Below are 27034 nucleotides of genomic sequence, written 5' to 3' on the forward strand. Positions count from 1 at the left end.
TTTCGTTGTTGCGCCGCGCGTGGGTGGATGCGAGAGAGAGGGAGACGCGGGGGAGACAGACGGACACCGAGAGAGACCAAGACAGAGAGAGAGATAGAGAGAGAGAGAATGAGAGAGAGAACGAGAGAGAATGAGAGAGAGAACGAGAGAGAAAGAGAAGGGGGGAGAAGAGGGAGGAAACAAGGCAGCGCGCGATCCGACTCGATTTTTCGAAAATCCACCGTGAAACCTTCGTTAATGGCGATCTCAGGCTCGATAACCGAGTTCATGCATCGATCGATCGCTGGCGAGATACCCGGACGATTTCGATCGTCCTGTTCCCTGTGTCGAAAATCGAACGTCCGCGCACACACGCCCGAAACTTTTGCTTCCGAGCGACCGTTATATCTAAGAAGCTAGCCACGCTGCGTAACTACCAGTTAGTTTTGCCTTTTGTTACGATAATTTTATCATAAATGCTGCTACTTTGTAAATACGTGACGTACACACCTCGCGGTGTTCACCTACGGAATTTTCATATTCAGTTTCATGAATGCGATAAAACGCATTGGTATCGTCGAAGTTTTACCTGGTGTCGCGCTGATTAGCAGCCAGTCGTTCTGGCGAATTTCTCGTCGTTCGGGTTTAGGACAGAACTGTCCAACTTCTTCTAGGTGCCTCACTGTTAAAGTCAGATTGCTCGATGAGCTTACCTGCGTGATATATTCTAAATTGATCGATACGGTTACGTCAGTTTTCTGATCGCTCCCCGAGAAACGTAGAAAGATGAACGGTTAAAAGAGGATCTAGACTTTTAGGACGTGTTTTAGGACGTTACAGACATTATTAATTCTTGAGATGTTTCGAGTGAACATTTTTATCAATGATTGAACCGTGCAAGAACACTATGCAAGAACCTATGTTTTTGACAAGACAATCGTGTAATTATACAATAAACATTCATTGTTGCAGAAATATGCACCTCGATTGAACCACTCGTTCTTCTGCTGCAAAATGTGTTTTGCTAATCGCAATCAGAGGACACGATTTGCTCCAATTGCATTTTCCAATTGCATCCGTGAATTATCAAAACATTCCGCGATGGTTCTGAAAACATTATAAGTATATGTATGGTCGTGAACGTATTATCATAGGTCAAGGTGAATTTTAAATTCAAAAGCTTTTCATATCGCGTGCAACATCGATTTACATGGCTAAGTATGTTATCACTAGACACATAGTTGCACTTTCATGAGAATATTCCACGGTCCCTCCATCATCTTGCAATAGTGGAATAGTGCGAACTCGTGACATTTGAATGGTTAACTTTGTGATCTTATTAATTCAGCAAAGTGGGATTTCACCACACCTGCATATCGTTGCTATTTTTCGACAGTTCGCCTTTGTTCGCGTGGTAAACATACATGTTTCATAAAAATGTGCGCTAAAGCCTCCTCGGACTGTAATGTTATTGAATGATCTGATAAGTTTTCGATATTAATGCAAGGGTTACGTGCAATTTGTTTTTTAACCCATAAATGGTCATGAGTAGGCGGACGATTTTATGCATTTATGGCAATATTGAGGAGCTGAAACATAAAATTGCGAAGATATAAGAAGAATTTCACAACATTGTTACACTATTAAATAATGAAGAAAAGACAATTTATGTTTATTTAATTTCTGTTTCGTATAATCGTCCTGGAAAATTTTTATTTTACACGAAGATCCGCAATCTAATAATAAACGATCTCAACGATTACGTTTCTATTCTATCTTGTAGCAAAAATTTAATTTCTCATGTCTTTATTATTTTATACTAAGAATTAGACAGCGGCTCTTTATATGCGAAATGTCGATCGCAATAAACAGAAGTTGAATAAAAGTATACTTTCTGCATTTTTACCATCTTTAATTGTTGTCATTGTTCCGTGTTTCATCGGCTCATTTTTCAGATAAATTCATAAAGTCCGTTACTGAATAACGATAAAACAGAATGGATGGTTTATCTAGAATTAGACAAACATATCTCTTTTTCTTTGGATAGATCCCTATATATCAATTATTTTAATGCGAATCATTGTATCGAATTTGAAACCACATAACTTTTTTATTGACTTCGTTCACGTTCCTTTCGAGCGTGCGACGGAACGCGTCTACTTAATGCTGCTAGTTACATACGTAGGCATAGTTGCATTCATTCATTTCTTTATTTCGCTCGTAGACTATTGAATCCAATCTGGCCTCTCGAATCCGCAATATTATCGGCTAGATGGTTACAGCGGCACACGACGACGAAGTTGTCCGGTCGCCGATTAATATGACGAGTGCATGTTACGATGTCGCGAGCTTGAATTTATTACGCGCCGATAAAGTTTATAATACTGTCGGCCATCTTAATCCTCGGATTTTTCTAATTATAACGGTGACAGACGAGAACGTTTCTCGATATTCTGTCAAGAACAAGATCCTCCGATCTTTTATTGATGGCAGTTATAGCTCCATTTAAACTCTTTCGTGGCAATTTTGTTTTACGCGATGTGGAACTTCTTTCGTTAACACTAGGTTCACCGTCAAATGACAGGTTCCAATTAAATTTAAAATTATTGAGATCGTAAAGATATATTATTGAGGAATTTAGTCAATATATTTATTATTTGTGACGAACATTATAATAAAAGTATAAAGAAGAGCAAATTTAATTTATATTTATTACCACCATCATTATTTTTACTTTTCCATTTCTTTCATACTATATTTCTCATTTTTTCCTTCCTTTCTATTGTTTGTATATCTTCTTCCACTTTCTCAAAAAGGAGGTTTTTTCCATCGATTCTATATCAGTCAGTATTATTATTATTATTATTATTATTATTATTAAAATAGTTGCCTTTAATGCTTGGCAAACCTAGATCAACGCTGATCCTCTTATTAGATTTAATACCAAGTAACTAACAATTAAATTGATTCTACAAAATTAGGATTTAGAACGTTTGTAATGAAAGGAAATTCCAAATTAGGAAACTCTTTGGAAAAGGACTAGTGCCTTTTCTTAAATAAAAACGATGTCCAATTCCGACGATTCCCGTTAAACCAATGCCAAGCGAGCGTCTAAATCTCTGTTTCCCTAAACGGTTTCGGGAACAGTTTTTTTTTTCGAATCCCGTTTCCACATTTAGCTGATGGTTTCGCGCACAACAAGCGTATGCACGTACGTTCTATACGTGTTGCGAACGGGGGTCTCTCGATCGCTGCATGGTATAACGCAATAATAATCATAATGCCAGATCGATACGCGATATTCGTTGCATCGTGCGGTGTATGTCATTACGAAGATGGAGACACCAAAGCACATGGAATGCTATGGACTCGCGTAACGATGGTGCGCTGAAAAATTCGCTGAAATCGTCGGTTTACGGCACCGCTCGGAACATCGTTCCTCTCTTTTCCCTCTCAGGTTTCTTTATCTGCGGTGACGTCGATGATTTCACAGTGATACAAATCTTCGACGCGGCTCGATGACTAGATCCGCGAAGAAAGTCAATATTATAATGTGCAAACAGCCTAACGAGCGCGGAATTTAATCTGCGCGAGGCTCGTTGATATACACTGCTACGTAAAATCGGAAAATTGTAAATCAACGCCGTCTGACTTTCTAACGTTGCCGCGAGCTGTTCTCATTTACTTGAATGTTTTTGTAAGCTCGATCATCGTAATTGGCAGGCATTCGACGTCGATTATCTGAAGTTCGAATGAAGGATCTCCTATAAAAACTGAAGACAGAACAACCCGCGGGAGATCGGAGTGGCGAATCGCCTACGAATTTTGCAAGGAGTTGTTTCGTGATCTTAGATCGCGGAAAGATTAATGCTGCCACGTAAACTGGTTGAAATAATGTAACCAGTACGGCCTTAGTTCGCACTTCTTGCTCGAAAATTTTTTATCGGTGTGTACACTTACCACGGTAACAAGTTTCAAGAAGTGTTTCTCAGCGTTATCGTTCAGTACTTTGTTGAAAATATGCGTTAACAAAATAAGGTATATAGGACAGCTAAGAGTGCTTTTGCAACAACTGTGTTACTCTTTTAATTATTGGTGTGTTACTCTTTTAATTCTTGATGTCTTACCTGTTTATCGCTAGAAAATATAGAGAAAAATTAATCGATGTTTTCAAATCAGATGTTTTCGTTTACGAGAAAATCGAATTTGGAAATTTCACTGGTTCGTGTGCAGTAGTATTTGCCGGAAGTAGAATTGCCAGATCGTGATCAGACGTGACAGTACTTTTCAGAAGCGTATACGCGACTTCTCAAATTTTACTTGCATAATTACAATATAGAATAAGTGATACTAAATAACGATCTGTATTCTCAATTATAAAATTAACTAACTCTAAGCTGGTGAACTTGACGTTGGTTTCGTCGCATCTGCAGATTTCTGTCGATCATTATGCGAATTGTGACGAGGTCGTTTTGTATTTGCTACATAAGAGTAGCATAAATTAAATGTTGAGGTTGAAACTTCACCGCTAATTTTCTAACAATTAAACCTTTGTTGCATTAGCGATAATTATTAAATCACGGGTAATAGATACTTTTACAGTTACGGTTGACGATCTTAAGAACAAATTATAGTTTAATTATCCAATTATTTAATGAGTTATCATACACACTGTTTTGAGATAAATGCGATTCAAAAATGCCCTTTCATTCCGAAATTAATCCCAGGATTCTTAAGAAATTGAAGCTTTAAGGTCTGCTTAAGGGATGGTCATTACGTAATCATGTAAGAAAAAGTGCTATAAATATTATATCTTCTCTGTTCGAGGTGTATTTATTTGTACAATACTGTTAAATAATACATTTAGGTCCCTATCAATGCAAAAATAAAATACGAAAAATTTATGAAAGGTCATTGTTACGTTGTTGAAGACATTTTTTGACTCCACCTTGAGCATGCTAGAGTTCATTGCAAGCAACGACTGCGTCACAAACGTTTCGCATTTTACTCTTACGTCTTCAAGCTCTGATTTAAGCCAAAATATTCGAACATTCGATAATTTTGCAGCACACCGTCCCCGTAATGCATCTTGCCCACTAAAATGGCGTTCTGCTTTGTTCCAGTATTTCGGGGTCGCGACGTACGAACGAAGAATACAGCCAGCAGTGATTACAAGAGTTGAAGTGCAATGTTTCGAATTTCGAGTTGGCGAACGGACAATAGTTGTGCGAGTGTCGTTCGTTGCTGCGATTTCGATTTGCGACTTGCCTAAGGTCGAGCATATAGGGAAAGTGAAATTGTAAAAGGTAAACCGCCAGACGAGGACCAAGAAGAGGGAGTGTCACAACACGTGTGAAATGGATGGTACGCCAAAGAAAAGCGAAGCAGTGTTAATATATGGATGCCCATGGGTGGAACTTGGCCGAAATGTGCCAACGCTACCATCACGCTGTACAGCCAGCCCAAAATTCGTCGCCAGCTAGGGACCCCTCTGCTGCCATCGTGCAAGGCTTGTCAACGGCTTCGCACATCGAGCAGGCTAGCCCCTCGTATTCCCATTATACGTGAGTATAACATCCATAATTCGCCAACGTTCGACTCGCGTCGTCTTCGTCGAGAGAAAAGAATTTCTATCGAGAATTTTAACGCTTTGGCTGCCACGTCAGTCTATATATGGATGACACAATTTTGTTATCAAGCTTAAAACTCAATTTTGATTGCAGCGTAAGAAACAAACCAGAGTCTGTTAGAATGCACAGGCTGCAAGGTGGTTGCAGGGATAACTGCTGTAATTAATCTTGTCTTTTCTGAACTTACACTATGAAATAAGGTGTTTCGATTTTGTTTATCTTTTATGGTCTATGACGTGGCAGTCAACGTGTTAAACTAGATAAACAATCGTCTTTCTAAAATTTATGAAATACTTGCATCGTACAGCGATCGAATACTGTTCTCTGTCGTCCCTCCATTTTTAACACCAAAGTTGTCGAAATTATAGACAGTCTTTCGTAGAAAATGATCGAATACATTTCTAAATTTAAGCACACGTTGTAATGAAAGTAGCGAAACCTCTATGCAGATGCAGTCTTGTAATTCCTATTAAGCAACACATGTCGGACATCTTTAGTGCTCGGTAGGTTCAGTGTTAACACTCGATTGTAGCGGGATTAGTATTTTTTCTTTGACAAGACCTCCCGTTAATTTCGTCCATCCATAAACCGTTCCCTTGCAATTTCGAATGAATAAATAGATGAGAAATGATGTTCCCAGGATTTAATTGATCCTCGCGACTTTGCTAACACGTTCGCAGTTCCATGCGTCATGTCGCGGTTACAATTTGGATAATGTTTGCTCAGAGCACATGCGAAATAATAGCTGTGCAATAAATGGAAACGTATAAACCGATGACTATAGAGGTACAATTAAGCAATGAGAACAGAGAATAATTGAGAACGGATCAAATGGTCATTTGAACCGAACTGTTTCCGCGGAATGCCCAAGGGTCCGGGCAGTGAACGTGTTAATACACGCCGATCATGATGCATATTATCACCAAGATATTCGTGAAAGTATAAAAAGTATTATATATATACATATATAAATTTCATCTATATATATATTAATAACGATACAGTGAATTAGGGATAAGTATACGATTCCACAGTCAGGCCTCTGTAATCCTGTTATTAGCACGACGATTAGGGGAAGATGATCCTCGGGCAAATTGCAGGGGCGTATACCGCGGTGTTTGGTTAACGTAATCGCCAATCACTATCGTTGATCCGCGCAAGTCTACGAGCAGGATCGAGGATGCGTTCGTTCGAAACCCTCGGGATCGTCGGCATTTCGCCTCATCGAGAATTTTCTCGTTGATGTATCCTTTCAGCTTACTCGGATCCTCATGTCCTCCAGACATTCGTGAGGAGAATCGATTAAATTGCAGTTTACGCTCGAATTCAATATTTCACTATTATTACGATGAACTGACGTATCCGAACGGGAGAAAAGTTTCTTCCTTTAATCCTTTTAGCGTCGAGCAGCTACACATCCTCGTAGGCTGCGCAATTTTACTAGAACATTCACTATCTTTCTATCGCTGTCTTATACACATTTCGTTTATTTATTTACTTATTCGTTCGTTTATTCACGGAAAAAGAATCCTTTAGTGCGACAAGAAGGTAATACGTAAGAAAAAACAAAATGAAAATTATACGACAGAAAATATTATCGCTTGTAAAGGTTAGTAACAATAATTATTGTACAACATATCAAAATCTCGTGCATTATCATGCATTTATCAATACTATTTATCAATAGTAGCAGCGCAAACTCTATGGGCTATGGCTGTTCAGTCGATGGCTTTCCACGTTGCATTACAATAGGATATCAAGTGGATGATTCTCAGAATTGAAACTTAATGAAGATCATGGGACAATTCGTCCGCGGAATGAAGTCAGGACCTAGATTGACAAAAACGGTATTGTCCATGTGAAATACTTAATTGTTTTTACATTTCTCTCTTAACACTTGATATTGTTGAAAATATCGAACTTATCATTGTTGCTGAAAATGAAAATAATATTTCCTAATGAAACTCGAACACTTCGTCACTAAAATACTGCCACAAATACATTATTCGACCGCAGATAGTATTTCAGGGTCTCTTCACAGTGCACCAGAAAGTTTCTATATTTCGTGAATTAATATGTCTATTTACGTACGTGTGTCAGGCTCATTAAAACGCAAATTCGTTTTCGACATGAATTATGAAGTTGCGTTTCTTAAGGATGAAATTGACTTTTAAAGTGTATGGTATGCATATGAATCCAGAAATCTGAAATTCATTCTGACCCCTCTGGCAGCAGATCTAGCGTTAATGGCTAACGACGCATCGACCTAGTAAGGAAAGGAAGAGGTAGAGATTGACTTTTCAACTGTTGATGGCGTATCCTGGCGACGAAAATCATCTTCATTAAAATTGTTACGGTCGGTTCCATTCGTTGCTCGCGGCCGTCGCATGGATCACGAACCATGTCACGATACTCACGTGTCCCGGCGAGTAACTCTTGTAGCCTTGATTCAAAGTGTCAAGAAATGATGTATATTTTCATCGTATTACCATCCACACTTGACGCAATTCGCTGGCCACAGATCTTTTTTTTCCACGACGCGACTTGTCTAGTAAATTCCACCGAAACGGCACAATGCAATTATCGTTATTAGACTGCGACTATTACGACTAGACTGCGATTATTGTAACTAGGCCGATTTTATGCATTAACAACAAAACAGAGAGTAGCTGGAATTTAAAACAGTGGACGGATTAACGCTAAACCAGCCGAGCGCTAAAGATGCCCGACATGCGCTGTTTTATAAAAATGACAACGCTTGAATTAATAAATTTATTCGAACACTTTCTACGAAAGACTGATTTCGATGATTTGAAAAGAATCTTGGATCATCGAATTGATTAAAGTCATTAACGCAAGAAAGGAGTTTCCTGTTCCTTCGAGTTCCTGCAAACAATTTGTATTTTGCAGGAAGATTCATTGTCCAATTACAATGAACGGAGAACTCGAATGATCACGATAGGAATTCCGCAAGTTTCTCAAATCAACGATGAAGTGTTTAGTAAATTCAATTCTTGCACTGTCTATTTCGCCATGTGAAATGACATTGGTTGAATAATTTACCAGCGAATACCGCTTCGTTTGCATATTTTTCCATTTTCTTTTTTTTCCTTAACGGAACGCGAAGATTTAGTTTTCACGGTCAGTGGAATTAATTCATAATCATCGTGCCAGGAGAATTGAAAGTTTCGAGCGCCCAGGTGCGCCGAGACTATCCAAAGTGCCCTTTTGAAGTTATAAATCGACGTTTTATACCGATTTGCGCAACAGCGAACCGTAAACAGTTTTATTGGTAACAAACTCCCACTTCGGTCGTTAAAATCCCGTACACCCGTTACTTCGTTGACGAACCAATAGGATATTTTGACAACCACGATTCAAGATCGTGCGCAATCGATCACGACGGTAGCGAACCGATGAAAAACAACATACAGACAGAATTCGATAGAACACGAGTTAATACACATAGAATACAGAATATAAAGAGAGATTATAATTAAAATGCCGTGTTTTCTCCAGATTTACTATAAGAAACAGCTTCCAATTTTCACAAAATCTGCTTGAAGAAATTGAAGTGACCAACAATTAGAGTAATAAAAAATTGAAGTGATCAGAAATTAAGTGATAAAAAATTGGAGTGACCGGAAATTAAAGTAATAAAAAATTGGAGTGACCGGAAATTAAAGTAATAAAAGATAGAAGTAACCAAAATTTGAAGTAACCAAATTAAACATAAGCAACTAACCTAACGTCAAATTTTGCTGACAATAAATAAATGGAAAGAGGAAGCTCTAAGTCAGTTTGTGTCATCGGTTTAAAAATACATGTATCTGCTGCACGTTTTCACGATGTACGTTTATATCTCGAGAAATAATAAAAGAAAAAATGTTTAATCGTCAATTGAGATAATTTCCTAGTTATCTCCGGCTTAATTGCGTTCTAGTCTTTCAAAAAATCTCAAAGGAAGATTATAGAAAAAATGACGAGAGATACAGTGATGTTGCGTACCACATGGTATTATTCCCTTCTTCTCTACGAACAGTACTGTAACCGTGCCCGTCGCTGATTAATTACGATTGTTAGACCTCGGCTGTAACTTAAATATTTTTCACCCGTTCTCGTGGATCGATAGGCGAACGTTCGTCGGCAGAGGTTGATTTGCACGATTAATTATATCGTCTCGAATTGTCAATAATTCTGTGAACGATACGTTATTCGATACGCGATGGGTTTTCTCGGTAGCAGTATCGAGTCGGGATTCATGGAAGTTCTTAGTATGTCCCTGTGACGGACAATGGCACGGACTTCCCCCGAATTTCGAGCAGAAAATCGCTCTGTCGAACAACAGAATGCAAAACAACAGAAGTACAGACGATGACATTGTGGACAGCCCCTTTGCGTCAACTGTTCCCGTAATCTCGCGGTGACTCAGATCAATGACTTGACAACCGGCTAATGATTATACACTAATTACGGTTAAAAATCGGGTACGGTAATTTCGAGCTCGGAACGATCAAGCCGATCGTGTTTCTTCAAACGACATTTCCTTGAATCACGATTCTTCTTTATGTTACACATCAAACAATAATTTTATGGAATTCGTAACACACTGTAGAGCTTTGAAATTTTAATACAGGCTAACCGAGTAACGCAGGAAAATTCTATAATTCGAATTGTCACGATTTCGTCGTGTGCAATTATAGATGACGCAGTAGCTATAAGCATTCGACATCTGAAGAGTGACACATTTTTAAACTAACAAGAGCATTTATCGTTTTATCGATGATTCTTGGAAACACCGTTGAGAGCATGACGTTAAACGCTGACGTGCGAGTGTCGGATAAGACAGAGGGTTGGTTCACGTATCCCTTTTCATAGATTTTCGTTATTCAAATCAGCAATAGTAAATTTGTCTTTGCGTTTCGATCAAAAACTCCGCTTTGAAGTTTGTGACATTAATGAAACAATCATGGCGCAACTATAACAGAACTATTAGATATTAATAATTAAAGTCCGCCGGTAGCGGCGGGCATTGTATCTCTGTCTCTCACTCGTGGCGGCACGTCACTGCCTACGCTCGTAGTATGATTCATCCTGCCATTGGCGGATCGTCGTAGTTAACAAAAATTTTTAATCGTAAATCGAAACCAAACCTGAGACTCCAACGCAACAAATTAATATGCAAGATTTTCACCGGATACATCACTCGTTAACCCTAAAACTAAATGCGACTGATCGTGACTAATCGTTTCGTAACAATGCCAATATTGGATTTATTTAAACTCCGCACGATTTCTATTACACTGTATGTTTAAATAAAGAAGTTTGGCTAAAACTGTCTTGTAGAAACATTTGTGTAGCATCAGAATTTATAAAAGAAAGAATCGGAAATTAGTCGTTTTTATTTGTTTAGTAGTTCTAATGTTAATTAATATTAGCAATTGATTGCATTCTGTCAAAAATCACCGTTATAATCAAATAGATTATATAGTAGATATTAAAATTATATGCAACGTGCAATACAAACAATAAGATCTATTAGAACAGTTATTCGTAAAGCACAAAGCAAATTCGACTATTATTTTTGCATAAAACTAGTAGTAAAATCAGAATGGTGATTTGAAGAATACTAGATTATGGTAGGTCGGATTACGATGAGACCGCAGGGTGAATAACTAGTTAAGTACTCGCGACGCCATCTTTTTTACGCCAACGCGCACCGGAACGAGTTACAAGCATTCTTTCGTTCACAATACGTATAATTATGTTTATATTATACGACATGTATTAGGTAACCAAGAAAGCTGTTCTAATCAATAGAGATAAGTGACACACAAAGTGCACCAAACAATACCTCATTCAGAAAAGTAATAATCTCAGGCTTCTATTATCTTGTCCAAACGATTTAACAACATTTTTTTCCTACTGATATCGAAAATGTATTTCAATTTGTTTTTTCGCGATGTAGATATACGAAATGAATTATTCATTTCTCAAATTAATCGCACAACTAAAACTTCGCTTACGTCAAAAAATTCTTCTTTTACGAATATTCGCTACATTTTGCTCTGTAATAATTTTCATTCTAAAAATTATTTTTTAATAGCGCATATGTGATCTGCTTCAGAATATCAAAACATCGTGATACATTAAATAACGATTCACCTTCATTCTTTTTCCCTTTATACATCTTAGTAGACTTTGCAACAATCCAGGAAGAGCTCAATAAATTATATGTACAAATGAAACGTTTGAACCTTTCTGCCAAATTAAAAACTTCAATAAAACATAAAATTTATAAAACGTAGATGAACTGCGGTCTTTATGCATTTATGGCATATGCAGATTTCTCAAAGCGATTAATAAGAGTAGTCTCCCAGAGGACGATGGAAACTTTTCTTTAATTCGAATTTTTCTGAAATAACTTATGGAAATTAGAATTTGCATACAGATCTGCAGTCTACTAATTACAATCTAAATGGCCACACTTCAAAACCTGCAAAAATAAGGATATTTTTGTTCAATTTCCTTAATGCAGCTTGAAGATTATTGGACAAAAGTCGAAATACTCTAGTAAATGTTCAAATGTTCATACATATGCATTTCACAGAAAAAAACACGTTCTTCAACTGTTTTACCTAAGCATATAACGGAAATTCGAACGGAAATGCATTGATTAGGTCTCGATATGCATGCTGAAAATTTCATCGAGATTTTTGTAAAAATTTGTTATACTTCGTCTGAAATCCTTCTACATCTAAAAAAAATCAAATTGTTTTGATCCAATTTTGCTTATAAAAAGTGCCTCATACATTTCTCCGCGACTGTATTTCATGCTATCGATTTTCCGTGATTGAATGTTTACATTTATATAGTTTCCTTATCGATTGACGACATCGCCAAGCAATTACTTACAAAACGAACAACAATTTTCCGACGTTTGTCCACCGCAGTCGGCGATTCGGTAGAAAATTCGAGGAAAGTGAAATTGAATACAGTGCGCCGGCACTGGGGACGAAAAGTACACGAAATGGTCGCCGAGAAAACTTCGATTCCTCTTTTTACGTGGCCGCAGGAAGTCGTACGTAATAGCGGTACGGTCTGAGGTCAGAAGAAGAAGGTATAACGACGGCGACGCCGGCTAGAACTCCGACGACGACGCGACGTCCGTTCCGCAAACTTAAGCCCGTAAAGGTTTCGGGGATGCGCTTTCTTCGTTCTCAAATCTGAAACGCGCCGGAGCGTTAGTAGTGCAGAGGTGAGCGGCTCGGGTCGTTACTTCCGCTTGCCAAGTGAACCGCGCTGGTCATTCGATTTAAAAGTTTAATCAGGGACCTATAAAATTACGAGTTCCTCTGTCCGCGTTTCTCGGTTCGATCGGCATCCGATGCGAGAGTCGTAAGCTTCCAACGTTTGTTCGTATGCATTGCGCGCCGGGAACGCATCCATAAGCATAGCTACTTGCCAGGAGTCTAATTCTTCTTGTACGCGCAGGCTCTTTTGAAATTATAGCAATTACTTTGATAATGAATACGACCGGACCTTTTATAAACCGATTTTATGGCATTTATACGCCGGGAGAAATAAGAAGACCAACTGTGAATTAACGCGAGCAAAGATCGTCCGTCGACAGTTCATGTGCGATTGCTTCGGAAAATATTTGATTTGATTTATTGTTGTACGGGCTGCATACGAGCCGATTTGAACATAATGCGATTCGAGATATCGGTACGATATAAAATAACTAAAACGTTAAGACTAAACATTAACTTGAAACTAAAAGTTAGACTAAATCTATCAGACGAGTTCATACGAAAGTAAACTGCATGGTAGAACTCTGCAAACAGAATTTCTGAATGATGTTCGGACGTTAAATGGCACGATAAACGCGGATAAATGTCGGTTCGAATCTTCTGCGTTTGTAATACATCATTAGAGTGTGGTCAACGTTTCACGATCGAATCGGCCATGCTTTTGAAGATTCAAGCTTTCCCTTCGCAGCGAACTTTTAAAACTTGATGCATTCATGACATCGCGCACAATGAAATACAACGAAAGAATGCGAATCGATTATATCGAATCGAATTCATCATTGCATGAATCAGCGGCAGGAAAATTCTTCAGCGCGATTTATGCTGTTAACTGGTTAAATTATCACCGATTTAAATAAGTTTGTCTCGTTCTTCGTCGAACTCATTTCCTTCAAAACTCTAAGTAACACCGAACCTTCGACGCCGATCAAAATGACCGGTCACATATCTTTTATTTTCAAATTGTTGTAATTATGAAGTCCCTTTCTTGAGAAATGATAGAAATAAATTCCTTCGTTCAAGCTCGTATTCTAATGAAAGTGGTGAAAAGTTTTGATCCGCGTTTTGAAAAATGTCCGCGAGAATTACACGAAGCTCGGGCCGATCGAAAATATATTTTTTCCGCCAGAAATTTTCACAGGACGAAAATGAAACAGTGTTCATTCATCGTACTCCAGAGTGCGTCGCGTCGTCCAGTAAACTAGTCCCTCTACTTCGGCGTTATTCTCTCGCAAGGGATGCCCGGATGGGAGTCGTCGGGCACATTCGAGCTGTCTATATTTCACCGGCGTCGAAGTTGCAGTGTGTATTCAGCTCGTTAATAGGCCGCAGCGCAGGTCCCATTCGAATTATCGGTGGCGGGAATTGACCCGTGGCGCGAAGAATTTTTCTGGCGGCTGCTGGGCCGACCGCACGAATTACGAGGCTGCGGTTCGAGCTGGATATTTGTAAGGGACACACCAAGCCGGGCCGCGGCGCTCGGCAGAAAACGGGGCGAGACAAAGGACACACGAGCGATCCTCTAAATCGGCACGTCCGTCGAGGCTCATGAATCTTGGCGAAACAGTGAAAACCCGTGCACGGTTCAGTACGCAGCAACCTGGCAGCAAGCTCGCGGCGAATGGGGTTCCTTCAACGACACACACTTGCCGATCCCCGAGTAAATTATTCCCCCCTCGGGTCAGCCTTCCGAGCAGAGAAGCAGAGAAAGCTTTCGAGTCGCGGACGCCTGACGTCTGACGTGGTGGCGCATTTTATTCAAATAATCGCGACGACCGAACACACCCTTACATTACTCGACAGAACGGCGCGGCGACCTTAAAACTACCGATCGACGATTTACTGCTGTTCGAAACGCGCGAGCCAACCGTCGCCGACTCCGCCGTACAAGCAAAAGTATTTTCCTTCCCGTGATTCATATAGTAATCGGCTCACTCCGTTATCTTCGATTTGCATGATTTTCACCTATAGCCGACTCGTATAATGTTTATTGCGTGCTCTCGGATACGCCGGGTCAACCGTTTCCGTGCGCCTTTTCTTTTAACGAAATCACGGTTTCTTCAAATTATGTCGAACGACTTCATTCTCCGGCGAAGTTGGAAACTTTCTACACAACTAACGGATACGTTTCTGGTTTTATATGAGACAATGGATTTTATGCATACGTACAACAGTTACATTTTCGACAGTTTCTTCGATATAGACAAATTTGTCGATGCAAAAATTATTTCGGTCACCACTCGAGTATGAAGGGTTAACTTGACACTAAACCTATCGAGCACTAAAGATGACGGATGACTTCATTTAGATATCTTGCTGTTTTTATCACAATGTGTGCTTCAGTTAATATTAATCGTTTTCTACGGAATACACTTTATATATACTTTGGTACATCGCAAAGCATTGTGTACATTTTATCCCTTTGCACTCGAAGCTATTTTAACTGAAAATATAAAATCATTTTTCTAACTTATAGTATTTCTACTTTATATGACAAAATGCATTTTATGCATATGAAATTAACTCTTGGGACTCGCACAACAGTTACACCCTGAACAATTTTTTAAATTTAAACTTTGTTAATATCAAAATTATTTTAAAAGGTGATATGACAAATTTTAGTGGTGCCTCAGAGTCACAACACAGAGTGCAAAGGGTTAATATAACGCAGAACATTATACACTTTAGTATAACGTAAAACATTATACACTTTATATCTTGTAAAACGTTATATACTTTAGTATAACGTAAAACATTATACACGTTATATCTTTTAAAACGTTATATACTTTAGTATAACGCACAACATTATACACTTTCTATAATGCAAAACATTGTGCACATTAGCGCATACTAGACACACAGATGTTGGTTTCAGTATATTCGTTCTGAAAGTTTAGCGGTCGTCGTTTTCTCGTGGCAAATCTTTTCGTGAAATCAATCTTCTCGTAACACTCATCAAAATGTGCGGTTCGCGTACACATATGTATATTACATGGGGACCTTCGACGACGATGCTCAGGATTAATATTTCCGATACGACACAGGCTCATTGCATTTGCAGTTGGAAACTGCTTCCTCTACACTTGGTACAATCACCCCATATGAATCATTAAAGAAACAATACTCAAGGCAGTGGCGTATCTATCATATGCGTGGGTGGTGCAGCTGCACCGACACGGTTTGAACCTGAAGAATCTTGACCGTGAGTTTTACGGTTTTTCCATTGCCGGTGGTTGTTTGTTGTTGTTTATTCTAACCGAAATGTTTCTATTATCTCTAAGTGCCGGCTTCTCTTTCATTAACATCGAGAAGCTAACAGACGTGATTTCGTGATACGTGAGTCGACTTTATGTTGGATCTTTTAGTGTGCTCGCACCTCCGCAGTTATACAGGCTTGTTGAAGCTCGAATAGATGGTGTAATGTTAGCGAGCAGCGGATCTTTAAGTAAATTAAAAATTGTGAAACTTTATTGTAAGAAATGTAAATTTGATAAAAATGTCTTTCTTCTTGTAATAATCGTAATATATGTTGAAAATATATATAAATATATATAAATAGCGTAACAATATTCTCAAAATTCTTTCAATCTGCTTGTAGTTTCGCATTTGACCTATTCAATTTTATCATAAATTCATAAATTACGCATTCTAAATGTTAGTAAATGAACTATTTATCTTTATCAACAATTTATAAAATCCTCAGTTCGTATGTTCTATAATATTAGTAATGAGCTACAATATAAGGAACGTAGATTTTTAATTTGAAAGGAACTTTCTGCCGCAAATATTCGTCTAAAGGTGCACGGATGAAGTTGCGGTAAAAGGCACATCAGAAAATTGCGCAAACGATACATTGTTTGAGTGACTGCATTCTGGCTTCTATAAAAATCTGACTCGATGTTCTTTCGACATTAACGTTAATTACGTTGCGAGTCTTGATGCGTTTATGGCACGTGCAGATTTTTAAGGTAGGAAAGAAAACGTATGAATTAACAAGATCTAAAGCATTTTTATTTTCTCTTTAAAATGCGTAATCGTTCGCTTGCCGAAGGAAACTTTTCACGAATTCTAATTTTCGTAAAATTCCGCATAAAAATGCGAAATTGCGCAAAGATCCATTTTGTCGCTCGCACTCACAGAAAACTTAGCCTGTTTCTCTTAAGATGATTTCGTTAAGCGTAGAAACATTAGAAAACAAAGCATTAGAAAACAAATCCATCCGAATCGAAGAGATCCGGATTCACGATTCGAAGGATCGCACATCACAGCCCCACCCCTGTACATTTCTTTTCGTCTCCCACCCACAGCTATTCAACGCGTCTGAAACGCGACATTAAACCGACACCTCGTATCGATCTTACTTATCGATGCTATAGTTCAACCGGCGAACAGTAGCGTGTCCCGAGCGTATCACAGGCCCGGTGGTTTGTGCCTGTGAGCCAGGTATTATTAGCAAAAAAATGCTGGCTGCTAGCCGGCCGAACTTTATTGAATGAAAATGCCGGGCAACGTTTTTGTCTCCGTCAGCATCTTTCGCGGACCGAATGAAACAATGGCTATTATGTGGAACACTCGCGTGCCTCCGTATACATATATGCATGCGGACACGTGTGTATTACATGTTTTTCAATTTCCACACATGCTCGCGCACGAAACTCCGTTGGGACCACCTTGCACACTTGCGCACGACGCTCGTGTACGTATACATATAGAAATCTGCCAGCGGAGGGGGAGGAGGTTGTGGAACGCGCACGGACAGCTGTTCGTACTATTATACCCCGCATGGTCACATTATGCCTTAAGGACAATCGTGGGAATTCCATTAAGTGGCCTTGAATGGTTCATTCATGTCGATCAACTCTTTTCCTAACAGGGTTGACAGATCAATCGGCCGGAGCACGAGCGATCCCCAGGATTTCTCTTGCTACGTCTCTCCGCTCTGCTCCGCTCCGCGCCAAGCGGAGCCGAGCCGAGCCGAGCCGAGCCGCCTCGTCTTCAACGAAACTGAGACGCCAGAGTCAATTACCTTGCCGTGTACGCTGTACGAATCGATCTCTTGTTCTTGCTGCGCTCCGCTCTCGTTGCTTCGGTATCGAACGAATCGAATGCTATTCCTTCCACATCGTTTATGGTCGTCCACTTCTCTCTCCTGCCCGGGGGGCTCGCGACAGTCTTGCCTAAGAGGTCATGTCTAGTTAACAATCTCAAAGAATCCTGATCTCAAGAGTCGAACGTTAATCGACTTCTTTCTTAAAAAACGTACCGCGATTCAAAGTCTATCGCACAATCTGTAGCAATTATTTAGCTGCAAAGTCTCAATAGCAAACCCACCGAGCACTAAAAACGACTAACTCGGATTGCCTCATAACGATGACAAGATCGAGTGTATTTCACCATTTTTATCATAATGTATGCGTGCATTGAAATATTGATTCTTAAGCTGATGAAAAAGAATTTCGTAAGATGAATAGATGAACAGCATCGATTACTTTTCTAACGTTCTAACGTTTTGCGTGAAGAAGTGTTCGAGTTGCAGTCTATCTTGCAGAAGTTGCTTCCTTAAAGACGCTTGGCCCGAAGATAACAGACAATTTTTTAACAAAAAACTGTTCATGTACTGGATAAAATTATTCATTAGTATTATTCTGTTCTCAAGATTTTGCGGCTGTTTCGAAGGAGTTACCACCAGTTCCCTCATAATATAATAATAGAGTGCTAATTTAGAAACGTCTGAATTCGCAGCCCAATAAAATCGTTTTCCGAACATAAATTTCATTTTCGCACATTATCGTATTTAATCGCGAACGCGGTAAAAATGGCCGTGCTTTGTAACGCGACTTCAAGCACCTTCCGGTGTGTTTTTCAAATAACAGTTTATCGTGATCTGTACGAGAAGCGAGTATCCGTTCAAGCGAAACGTTAGACTGCCGCGCGATTTTATTGGCCGCGCGAGCGCAACCGGATGTGCAGCGATTTCACCGTTAACTGTGTGTGTGTATAAACCGGAGAACTAATGATTAATAAATCGTTTTCGAATTTATAGGATGCTGGATAATTATGACAGGGGTGAGGTGACACCACCACCGGTGAGCAGTTATGGCGGTTCCCCCGGACTCTTGGCACTTCATTCCTCGCTTTATGCGACACCCACGTCGAGGGCTTACGACATCGAGTCGAATATCGATGGCAATGACAGCTCCATACCCATCGATACCCAAATCATTTCGGTACGTGTTCACGTCTACGGCGGCGCGTTGCTCTTCGAATAGGTTACCATATATGTATTTTTCACACACGAGACCATTCACTCTGCTGTCGAACGTGGCGCCCAACATACACCTACACCAAAAGCATGCAGCTATTTTGCAAGCTTTCTCGATGTCATCTTTGCGAACTGTATGAAATCAAGAGATCGACGTTGCCACGGGAGGATCGAAAGGATCAAGTCGAATGTGAATTTGTCCTTTTCGAAACGAATCCTGCGGCACTTTATAAATCCGTAAAATATCATTAGACTTCATGACATTTGATGTACAGTAACGTTAATTCATTAATTTATTTATTTTAATATTTTAATGGGGAATGAACCTTTCCTGCTATGAAATATAAAAAGGTGAACAAATGGTTAAAAAATTAAACTCACTAAAATAAAGAAATATTTCCAAGATACGAGTACTATTTGTAAAAAATTCGATTCCTTCCAACAGTGACTTTTCGAAACTTGTAAAGAAGTGTAGCTGGTTATCGTGGTTACTAAAATTAACTTTTCATTTATCGATTAAGACATATTAAAATTTTATATTCTTTTATTTTGTTTATTTTGTAATCACGAAAATGAATGAAGATTTAATTAACCTTATATCTATCGAACAAGACGTATTATTTTTTCTATAAATATGAAAGTTAAAGAAACATTTTTGTAACTTCTTTTGTCATTCCAACCAATTATAATTGTTTGAAACATTTTTTATTCACTGTCTAGTAAATCAGTCAGTCTAAAGTCTTGAACAAATTCAACTTGTTTCGATGTGAAAAAGTTATCGCATTGTAAAAAGCGTTCGATAAAGGCGACGTTACTCGCTGTACATTAAAATCTCATGCTTTTACTGCGTGAAACTATCTGCGATCATTTCAATTCCCAGTTTCTTTCTAGAACATGTGATTGCACGGAAACGACCGAGGCGATATTGTTAATTGAAAAGTTTTAATTTCTTGAACACTCTGATACCGTTAAGTAATTCATATTGTTCTAAGAAAGTTAGCATTCACGGAAAACTATCAAAGAGGAATTAATAGGTTCTATGGGAAAGAACACAATTGCACTTTCGCATTCGCTGTTTGAATTTCTATATGACCCAGCGTGCAATAGAAATAATAAATACGATTAAAGCGTGGCTTGAATGTCTAATGATTTTGCTATTTTTTTTATTAAGATTATATTTCGCTTAAACTCTACAAAGATTCTGGAATGCCAAAGCGTCCTTGGTTTCGACTTTTCATTCGCTGTTTATTGTCCACTTCCTGGACTGTTTGCCAGATGACGTCGCATAGGTACAAAAACACGCACCTGAAAACGCGATACGATCATCGAACAACGTTACATCGTAATTAAAGCCTGCGCTCGGCACAAAATGTACCGCGGAAGCATAAATGCTTGAAAAGGCATCATCCCAAGCCAAATACCGACATATATTATTTAAACAGTTACCTCGATCGTTTTTCTCGGGCGCAACGCATCCAGCTCGCATTCACAGTGAACCTTTCTATGCACCCTCGAAATCTATCAATCCCACGAATCCCCATTATCGCGCGGTGCATTATTCCCGTCTATCTATTCGATCTCACGCGCATTATTCATTTTATTACATTACAATACAAGTCTGTTGGCCTCGTGATCACCGGGTTTTTCACTCAGTATTGTTGCCGCGCCACGTTCAACCACTATTCATTAGCCGGTCGATTAATATCTCCCGGTAATTATGTATTAATAAGCAAGAATCGGGCGCAAACATCAAGCTCGACTTTCCCCTATTTGGACTAATAAGCTCGTAAATAATTATCAAGTATGCGGTATAGCGGAGGGAATTAGATGATGATTTCTATTGGTGATTCACTGGTCGATCGCGTTCGGGAACGCTTCAGATACCAGGAATGCTATCCGGACCGGCTCAGCAGCGTTTGGAAGACATGACCTGGCTGGCTTCCGGGCCGTCCCTCGAATATCAACAAGGAATTTCGCCGATTCCCGCGGGAGTGAAGATGTGCCATCCCGGTAGCACGGCCCAGAGAAGCCTCAAGGAGCAGCGGATACGACGTCCCATGAACGCGTTCATGGTCTGGGCAAAGGTCGAGCGCAAGAAGTTGGCCGACGAGAACCCCGATCTTCATAACGCCGATCTCAGCAAGATGCTCGGTAAGTTTTATTTGCGATTTACGAACCTTCGCGCCGTTTTCTTACACGCAATCTAACACCGGACTAGCCGAAAGGTAATGTTGGCATTTTCAGCGTGAAACAGGTGCAATTGTTTCTACGCCCAGGACTCGGGTAGCCTTAATATTTCAGCAATATGTGATGCAACGTGTCAATGAGAGCGGAGATCTCATCGGTGAGAGTGAAATCTTTTTTACGACGAATCTCTTAAAACGTAGAGTATATCTTATCGGTTCCAAATTAAGAGAAACACTAGAAAGTTTGGTCGAAGCGAACTTTGTTTAAGGTAAAATTACCTGTTATGGTTCAGGGGGTATAAGATTATAATCGATTTTATTGCAACTGAAAAGTGTTATTCTTGAATATTTAAGCTACTGTTCGATAGAACGGTGTTTCTAGATAACGCGATGATTTTTGAAATATTTATTTAGTAAGAAATGATACGAGTAACCTAATAAAGCACGAACATGTACCTATCTCATGGAACACCGCTTTCGTACCATGTCTTCGTGTTCAAAAAATTGGAGTACACGATATGGAATAACCTGTTCTTCCTTAGAAACACTTGTATTGGAATAAACATTTTTCTATGCAGGTGATTGTTGCATAACAGTATTTGCGTGAGCAAAATAAAGAAGAATGTTCAAAGAAATGTTTAAAGAAAAATATGAGCAAGATTTGTACTACTGTTTCAAAAAGAGATCGCAATCGAGCAGTGTTCCATAATAGGTACTTTTACCTTTTAAATCTGTACGTTTGGGTTCTACTTTTGTTTTATCTTATGAGTTAGGAATAATATTTTGCGATGAAAACGCCAGATACGGTTTCCTGCAGGAACATCACGATCCTTTGAATTTGATCAATCTCGAAATACACGTGATTCAGTCAAGACAAAGGTTTGCGTACTATTTCGAATGAAATCTTCGAGATCGATTACTTTGACAACTCGCCAACTTCTCAGACGTTTTCCGACTTTCGTAACAAACGGCGAGCATTCGTTTCTTCGAAAGCGCAGTTCCAACGGAACCGTAACCACATGTTCTTGTTTCGAGGAACGTTTTGAATTTGACGCCGCGATCGAACGCCGCGTAATGAAGTAGGTTGCCGCATACAAAGAAGCTGAAGAAGCGTTGAAAATAGAAACTAAACGAGCGGAGCCGTAGAAAAACCCTTTTCTCCTGAAAAACAGGTCACGAGATAGCTGTGGGAATAAGAAAGTCGGAAAAGTCTGTTCGCGGTGATGGTGTTGTTATTAATTTAATTACTCGTCGCACGATCAAACGTGAATAGAGATCCATAGCAGGGAGAAAGGGGAATAATCAGAGTGCCGAGCGAATTTACTTCGTCGTGAACGTTGTTGCATCGTTAAAAGAACCGCCGAGCATATTTCTAGTTCGTCGCGATTTGTAAATTGATCATTTCAATTCAGTGACAGAGAAGCATTGAACGGACGCTTCAAAAGCCGATCAGTTCACTTTTCTTTAGAAATGGGTTACACAGTGCAAGCATATCTTCGTCGTAGGATTTCTCGATCGATAAATCAATATAGTCGATTTCTTCATAAATAAGCAATAGATAGCTGCACTTATATTGTCCACGGAATGACTAAACGAAATTGTCCATTAGGAATAATTTTTCCTAAGAAAACATTCATATTTTTCTTTCGTTTCTCTTCTGGTTACGTTCATTTGTATGTCATTTTATAATAGAAATTGTGCTTTGTACTATTAGTGGCACTGTTATTTTTATACTAATTTGCAAAATCCAGATTTAATTAAATTTCAAGCTTAATGGACTTAGACTGATCGGCTTCTGAGTCGTCCATATATTCTAATTCGTTCCTCGCGATTTTTAACTAATCAGTCGATAAATTCGATTCAATGGCAGAAGCACGAAGAGGACCAACAAAAAAAATAGCGAAGCCGCGGGATTTCAAATTGTTGATGCAGCATCGCAATCGTACGTTCGTTTATAGTGCCACACGGGTTTAATTAGACCTCAGGCAACGCGACTTCAACTGCAATCCTTCCGGCCGAGATTTCCTTCCCCGTAAGCACGTAGTTTTATGCCCATCTGAGAAAATTACAAAGATATCGAGTAGCGCAATTTAATACGTCGTAAATTCACTGTCGCGACTCGAAGTGCGTTTGCTTCCTTACGTAGGTGCCAACGCGGTGCATTAATATTAAAAGGCATATGCGCGATTGAATGTCGAGAGATTTAGCCTTCTATCATCGTCGTCGTTTTTCGATTAAGCTGTCCGGCGATACTTGTCCTTCTACGAACCCTTATAGGAATGTATATTCCGCTACGACAATATTAATATTTCCTTTCGTTTCGAAATTAGTTTCCGCCGTTTGTCACGATACTAATGGATATATTTATATTTAGCTAGACCTACGTATTTCGCCATTTGCATGGTCATTTGAATTAGAAAATTCTTTGGATTGTTAAGGCTAGGTTTACAGAGCACTGGAAGCAACTATGATTTCTTATTTCGTGGAGCTAAGGATAACATACTCGTTCGAGTTTTTGGCGATTTTGATTGCAAATCAATTCCCCACGAATGTGTTCTTTGCAATGTCAATAATTGTAAACTAACAGTTTGTAACCCGTAACTTTGACGGGTTTCGTAAATTTATTATTAACCCTTTGCACTCGAGTGGTGACTCTGACGCACCACTAAAATTGTTACACCACGTCCTAAAATAATTTTTACACTATGAAAGCTTAGATATAAAAGTTTGTTAGAAGTCTAACTGTTGTATGAGTCGCAAGACTCAATTTCATATGCATGAAATGAACTTTATTACGTAAAATGGAAATATTATAAGTCAGAAAAGTTAATTTAGATTTCCAATTAAAATGGCTTCGAGTGCAAAGGGTTAGAACCGCACGTTACCATGGAGAATCTTCTCAACATACAATTTTATGAGTGCACGCTATCGATTCATTATACTCTTACAATGACTTTCTTCGTTGTTCTATTACTTGGTGATTACTACAATTTTAAGAACGTGTTCTACCCGTTCGAATGACAGAACAGTTTTCCAACATGATTCGCTACTCTACATAGCTATTTTTCTTGATCAAAGCCTCTCGGATCATGACAGTCACTGTCATCCGACAGTCACTATTAGAATCTTTATTGGTCGTAAAAATGGTTGCAGCATTGAGCCCGTTTCAACAAGTTTCGATCCATTAACAAAAACACCATTAGCTACTTAGAAAAGGTTCCGACTCTACTTGCATGACGTTGCACAGTGAGAAGCAAATGAAGCTTTAATTATTCTGCTTCTATTTACAAGGATAAAACATTGAACGACGAAGACCTAGATATTAGTATGCTCGAGAATAAATTGAGATTAGTATATTAATGCCTAGTTCGCAATAATAGCGCAAACTCAACATAAAATCGTCACTTTTTTTTTCATAGAAAAAGTTACAAGTTTCCTCTGTGGAATAATTAAATATTATTAAATATGATTAAAACAGTCTTACTAAATTATTCAAATTATTTTCTTGATATTGTCGCGCCAAAAATACTTAACACCGATATTCTCAAATTCTTTCGATCTTCCGCGATTTTAACGCTGGATTTACGCTGCACCAAAAGCAACTATTTTATGATGTTTCATAAAACTAACAAGCATATAAATGCATAAAACTCGCAGTCTATTCAGCCCCTCAGTGCACAGTGATTTGCATAAAAATTAAATCAATGTTTAAACTTGTTTCGACACGACTGACGCCACGAAGCTGAAACATACTTTCGAATTTAATAAAACTTATACAATCTAAAGACGTTCTTCGTTAATTCAAGCGTAATGTCGCGGGCCCGAGCGTCGACGGATTAAAATCGCCGCAGTGTTCTTTCTTTTGGTTTCGCGCGTAGGTTCGCAGTCCAGTCATAACATTCGATACGTCGCTCGACATACTAAACCGCCGTTGTCTGGCTAGTGATTAGTTCAGCCCGGAATCAAAACAATTGCGTTCCCTGACATTGTAGTCAGAGGATCGACGACGCGTTCCCAGCGAATCAACGGCCCGCGTCCATTGAATCGTAGGAGCTGGCAGCCGGCGGTCTTTGAAATTCCGGCGAACCTCCGGTAACCGAACCACCGTGGTGGTAGCCGCGTCAATTTCCACTATTGACAAACGAGCTCTTAAGAGGGGTTAACGGTTAGGGAATGATTAATAAAGATGCGCGAGCACGCGCGTCACCGGATATAAGGCTCGCACAGTTCCCCGCGGAGGTGTGTGCACGTCGACGTGTGTATGTGTATGCGTGTATACGACGGTGTATGTACGACGGCGTATGCACGGTGGTGTCTGTGTATATCGGCTGGTTCTCGCCAACTACAGCCCAGAAGAGCGCACGGTACCATAGGGCAGTTGGTAGGTGAACCGGTGTGCGCCGTCGGGACGCGTGCTCGTGTATCCTTTTGGAGGAGTACTCACGCAGGGAGGAGGCAGAGCGAGGAGAAGAAGGAGGAGAAGGAGGAGGACGAGGATGAAGAGGGAGGAGGTGAAGGTGGAGACGAGGTGGTGGACGAGCGACCACGTCCACGTCCACGTCCACGTGCATAAGTCCGACATAAAGCAGTCTCGCTCGCGCAAACCACGGCCCCGTGCTGAGGTACGGATGGTCTCTCTAACGGAGGAACGAATGGATGGATGGATGGATGGTTGGGTGGACGTACGGGCGGACGAACGGACGAACGGAGGAACGAACGGTCGGACGGACGGACGGACGGACGGACAGACAGATCGACACATAGCACGCGCGCATGAATATGTAGAATGTCGGGAAAAAAAGAAGAGGAAAAGTGGGGGCGGCAAAGACTCGACGCGCATAGTAATCGGAGCCGCGTCATGCCAATAACATCGCACGTCGATCGCCTAATGTTCGATCGATAAACCACGGCGGAGAGTTTTCTTTAGCTCGCCGACCGATAAGTGGCCGGGCAACGGGCAGGGTACCGCGGATCTCGCCGCTGATTTACGTGTTTGTTAGCGACGGGGGAAATCAGAAAATGGGTAGGAGAAGTTTGATAGAATGGAGGAGAACGGAGGACGCCGCGCGGCGTCGCGCCGCGAAGTATTACCGAGAGCTGACTGACCGAGAGACGAGACGAGACGAAACGGAGGGGGACGCGTGTGCCGCGTACGAACACGCGCGCGAATGACCGTGCTAAAACGGGCGCGGGTAGGTGGCTTACACGAGGAGGGTTTACAATTTTCTGCACGACGCTCGTTCGAATGCCAGGAACGTTGCGGATGCCAATTGCCGATAATTCAAGGTGTACCTACCCACGATATAACGCTCGGCCACGATGCTGACAGATTGGTGGGTACCGGCGCAACACCTCGCGCCCGGACGTACCTCTTTCGTCTAAGCGAACAACATTTTAGCGCATCGCGCCGGGATATCGCGGATATTCATATCCCATACCCATAGGCTGATCCACGAGCGTGACTAGTTGCGCAAACACGCGCCAACTTCGGACGGTGCAGTCCGCACTGCTTGACAACGTTCGAAGGCACCCTGCGCGACTTGTCGGGATAACGGCTGTAACGATTTCCAGTGGCAAGTGCTCTCCATCGGCGAGAAAGATGAGGATTTTTGCAACGATTAATCGTTACAAGCACCGCTTCCACGAATTCCAGTAATAATATGA

At 40.1% G+C, this 27034-nt stretch overlaps 1 protein-coding gene across 1 annotated transcript in view; it reads left to right on the forward strand.

Moving 5' to 3' along the window:
- Positions 1 to 27034, forward strand: part of LOC117229471 (uncharacterized) — a 59278-nt gene that overhangs the window by 1631 nt on the left and 30613 nt on the right. Inside the window, exons 2-4 of the mRNA XM_076520103.1 lie at positions 5103 to 5543; positions 18966 to 19149; positions 21065 to 21335. Coding sequence (XP_076376218.1) covers positions 5377 to 5543; positions 18966 to 19149; positions 21065 to 21335 — 622 coding nt within the window. The 5' untranslated portion in view covers positions 5103 to 5376. The remainder of the gene's footprint in view (positions 1 to 5102; positions 5544 to 18965; positions 19150 to 21064; positions 21336 to 27034) is intronic.

Source organism: Megalopta genalis, chromosome 3 (assembly GCF_051020955.1).
Source record: "Megalopta genalis isolate 19385.01 chromosome 3, iyMegGena1_principal, whole genome shotgun sequence".
Classification (NCBI taxonomy): domain Eukaryota; kingdom Metazoa; phylum Arthropoda; class Insecta; order Hymenoptera; family Halictidae; genus Megalopta; species Megalopta genalis.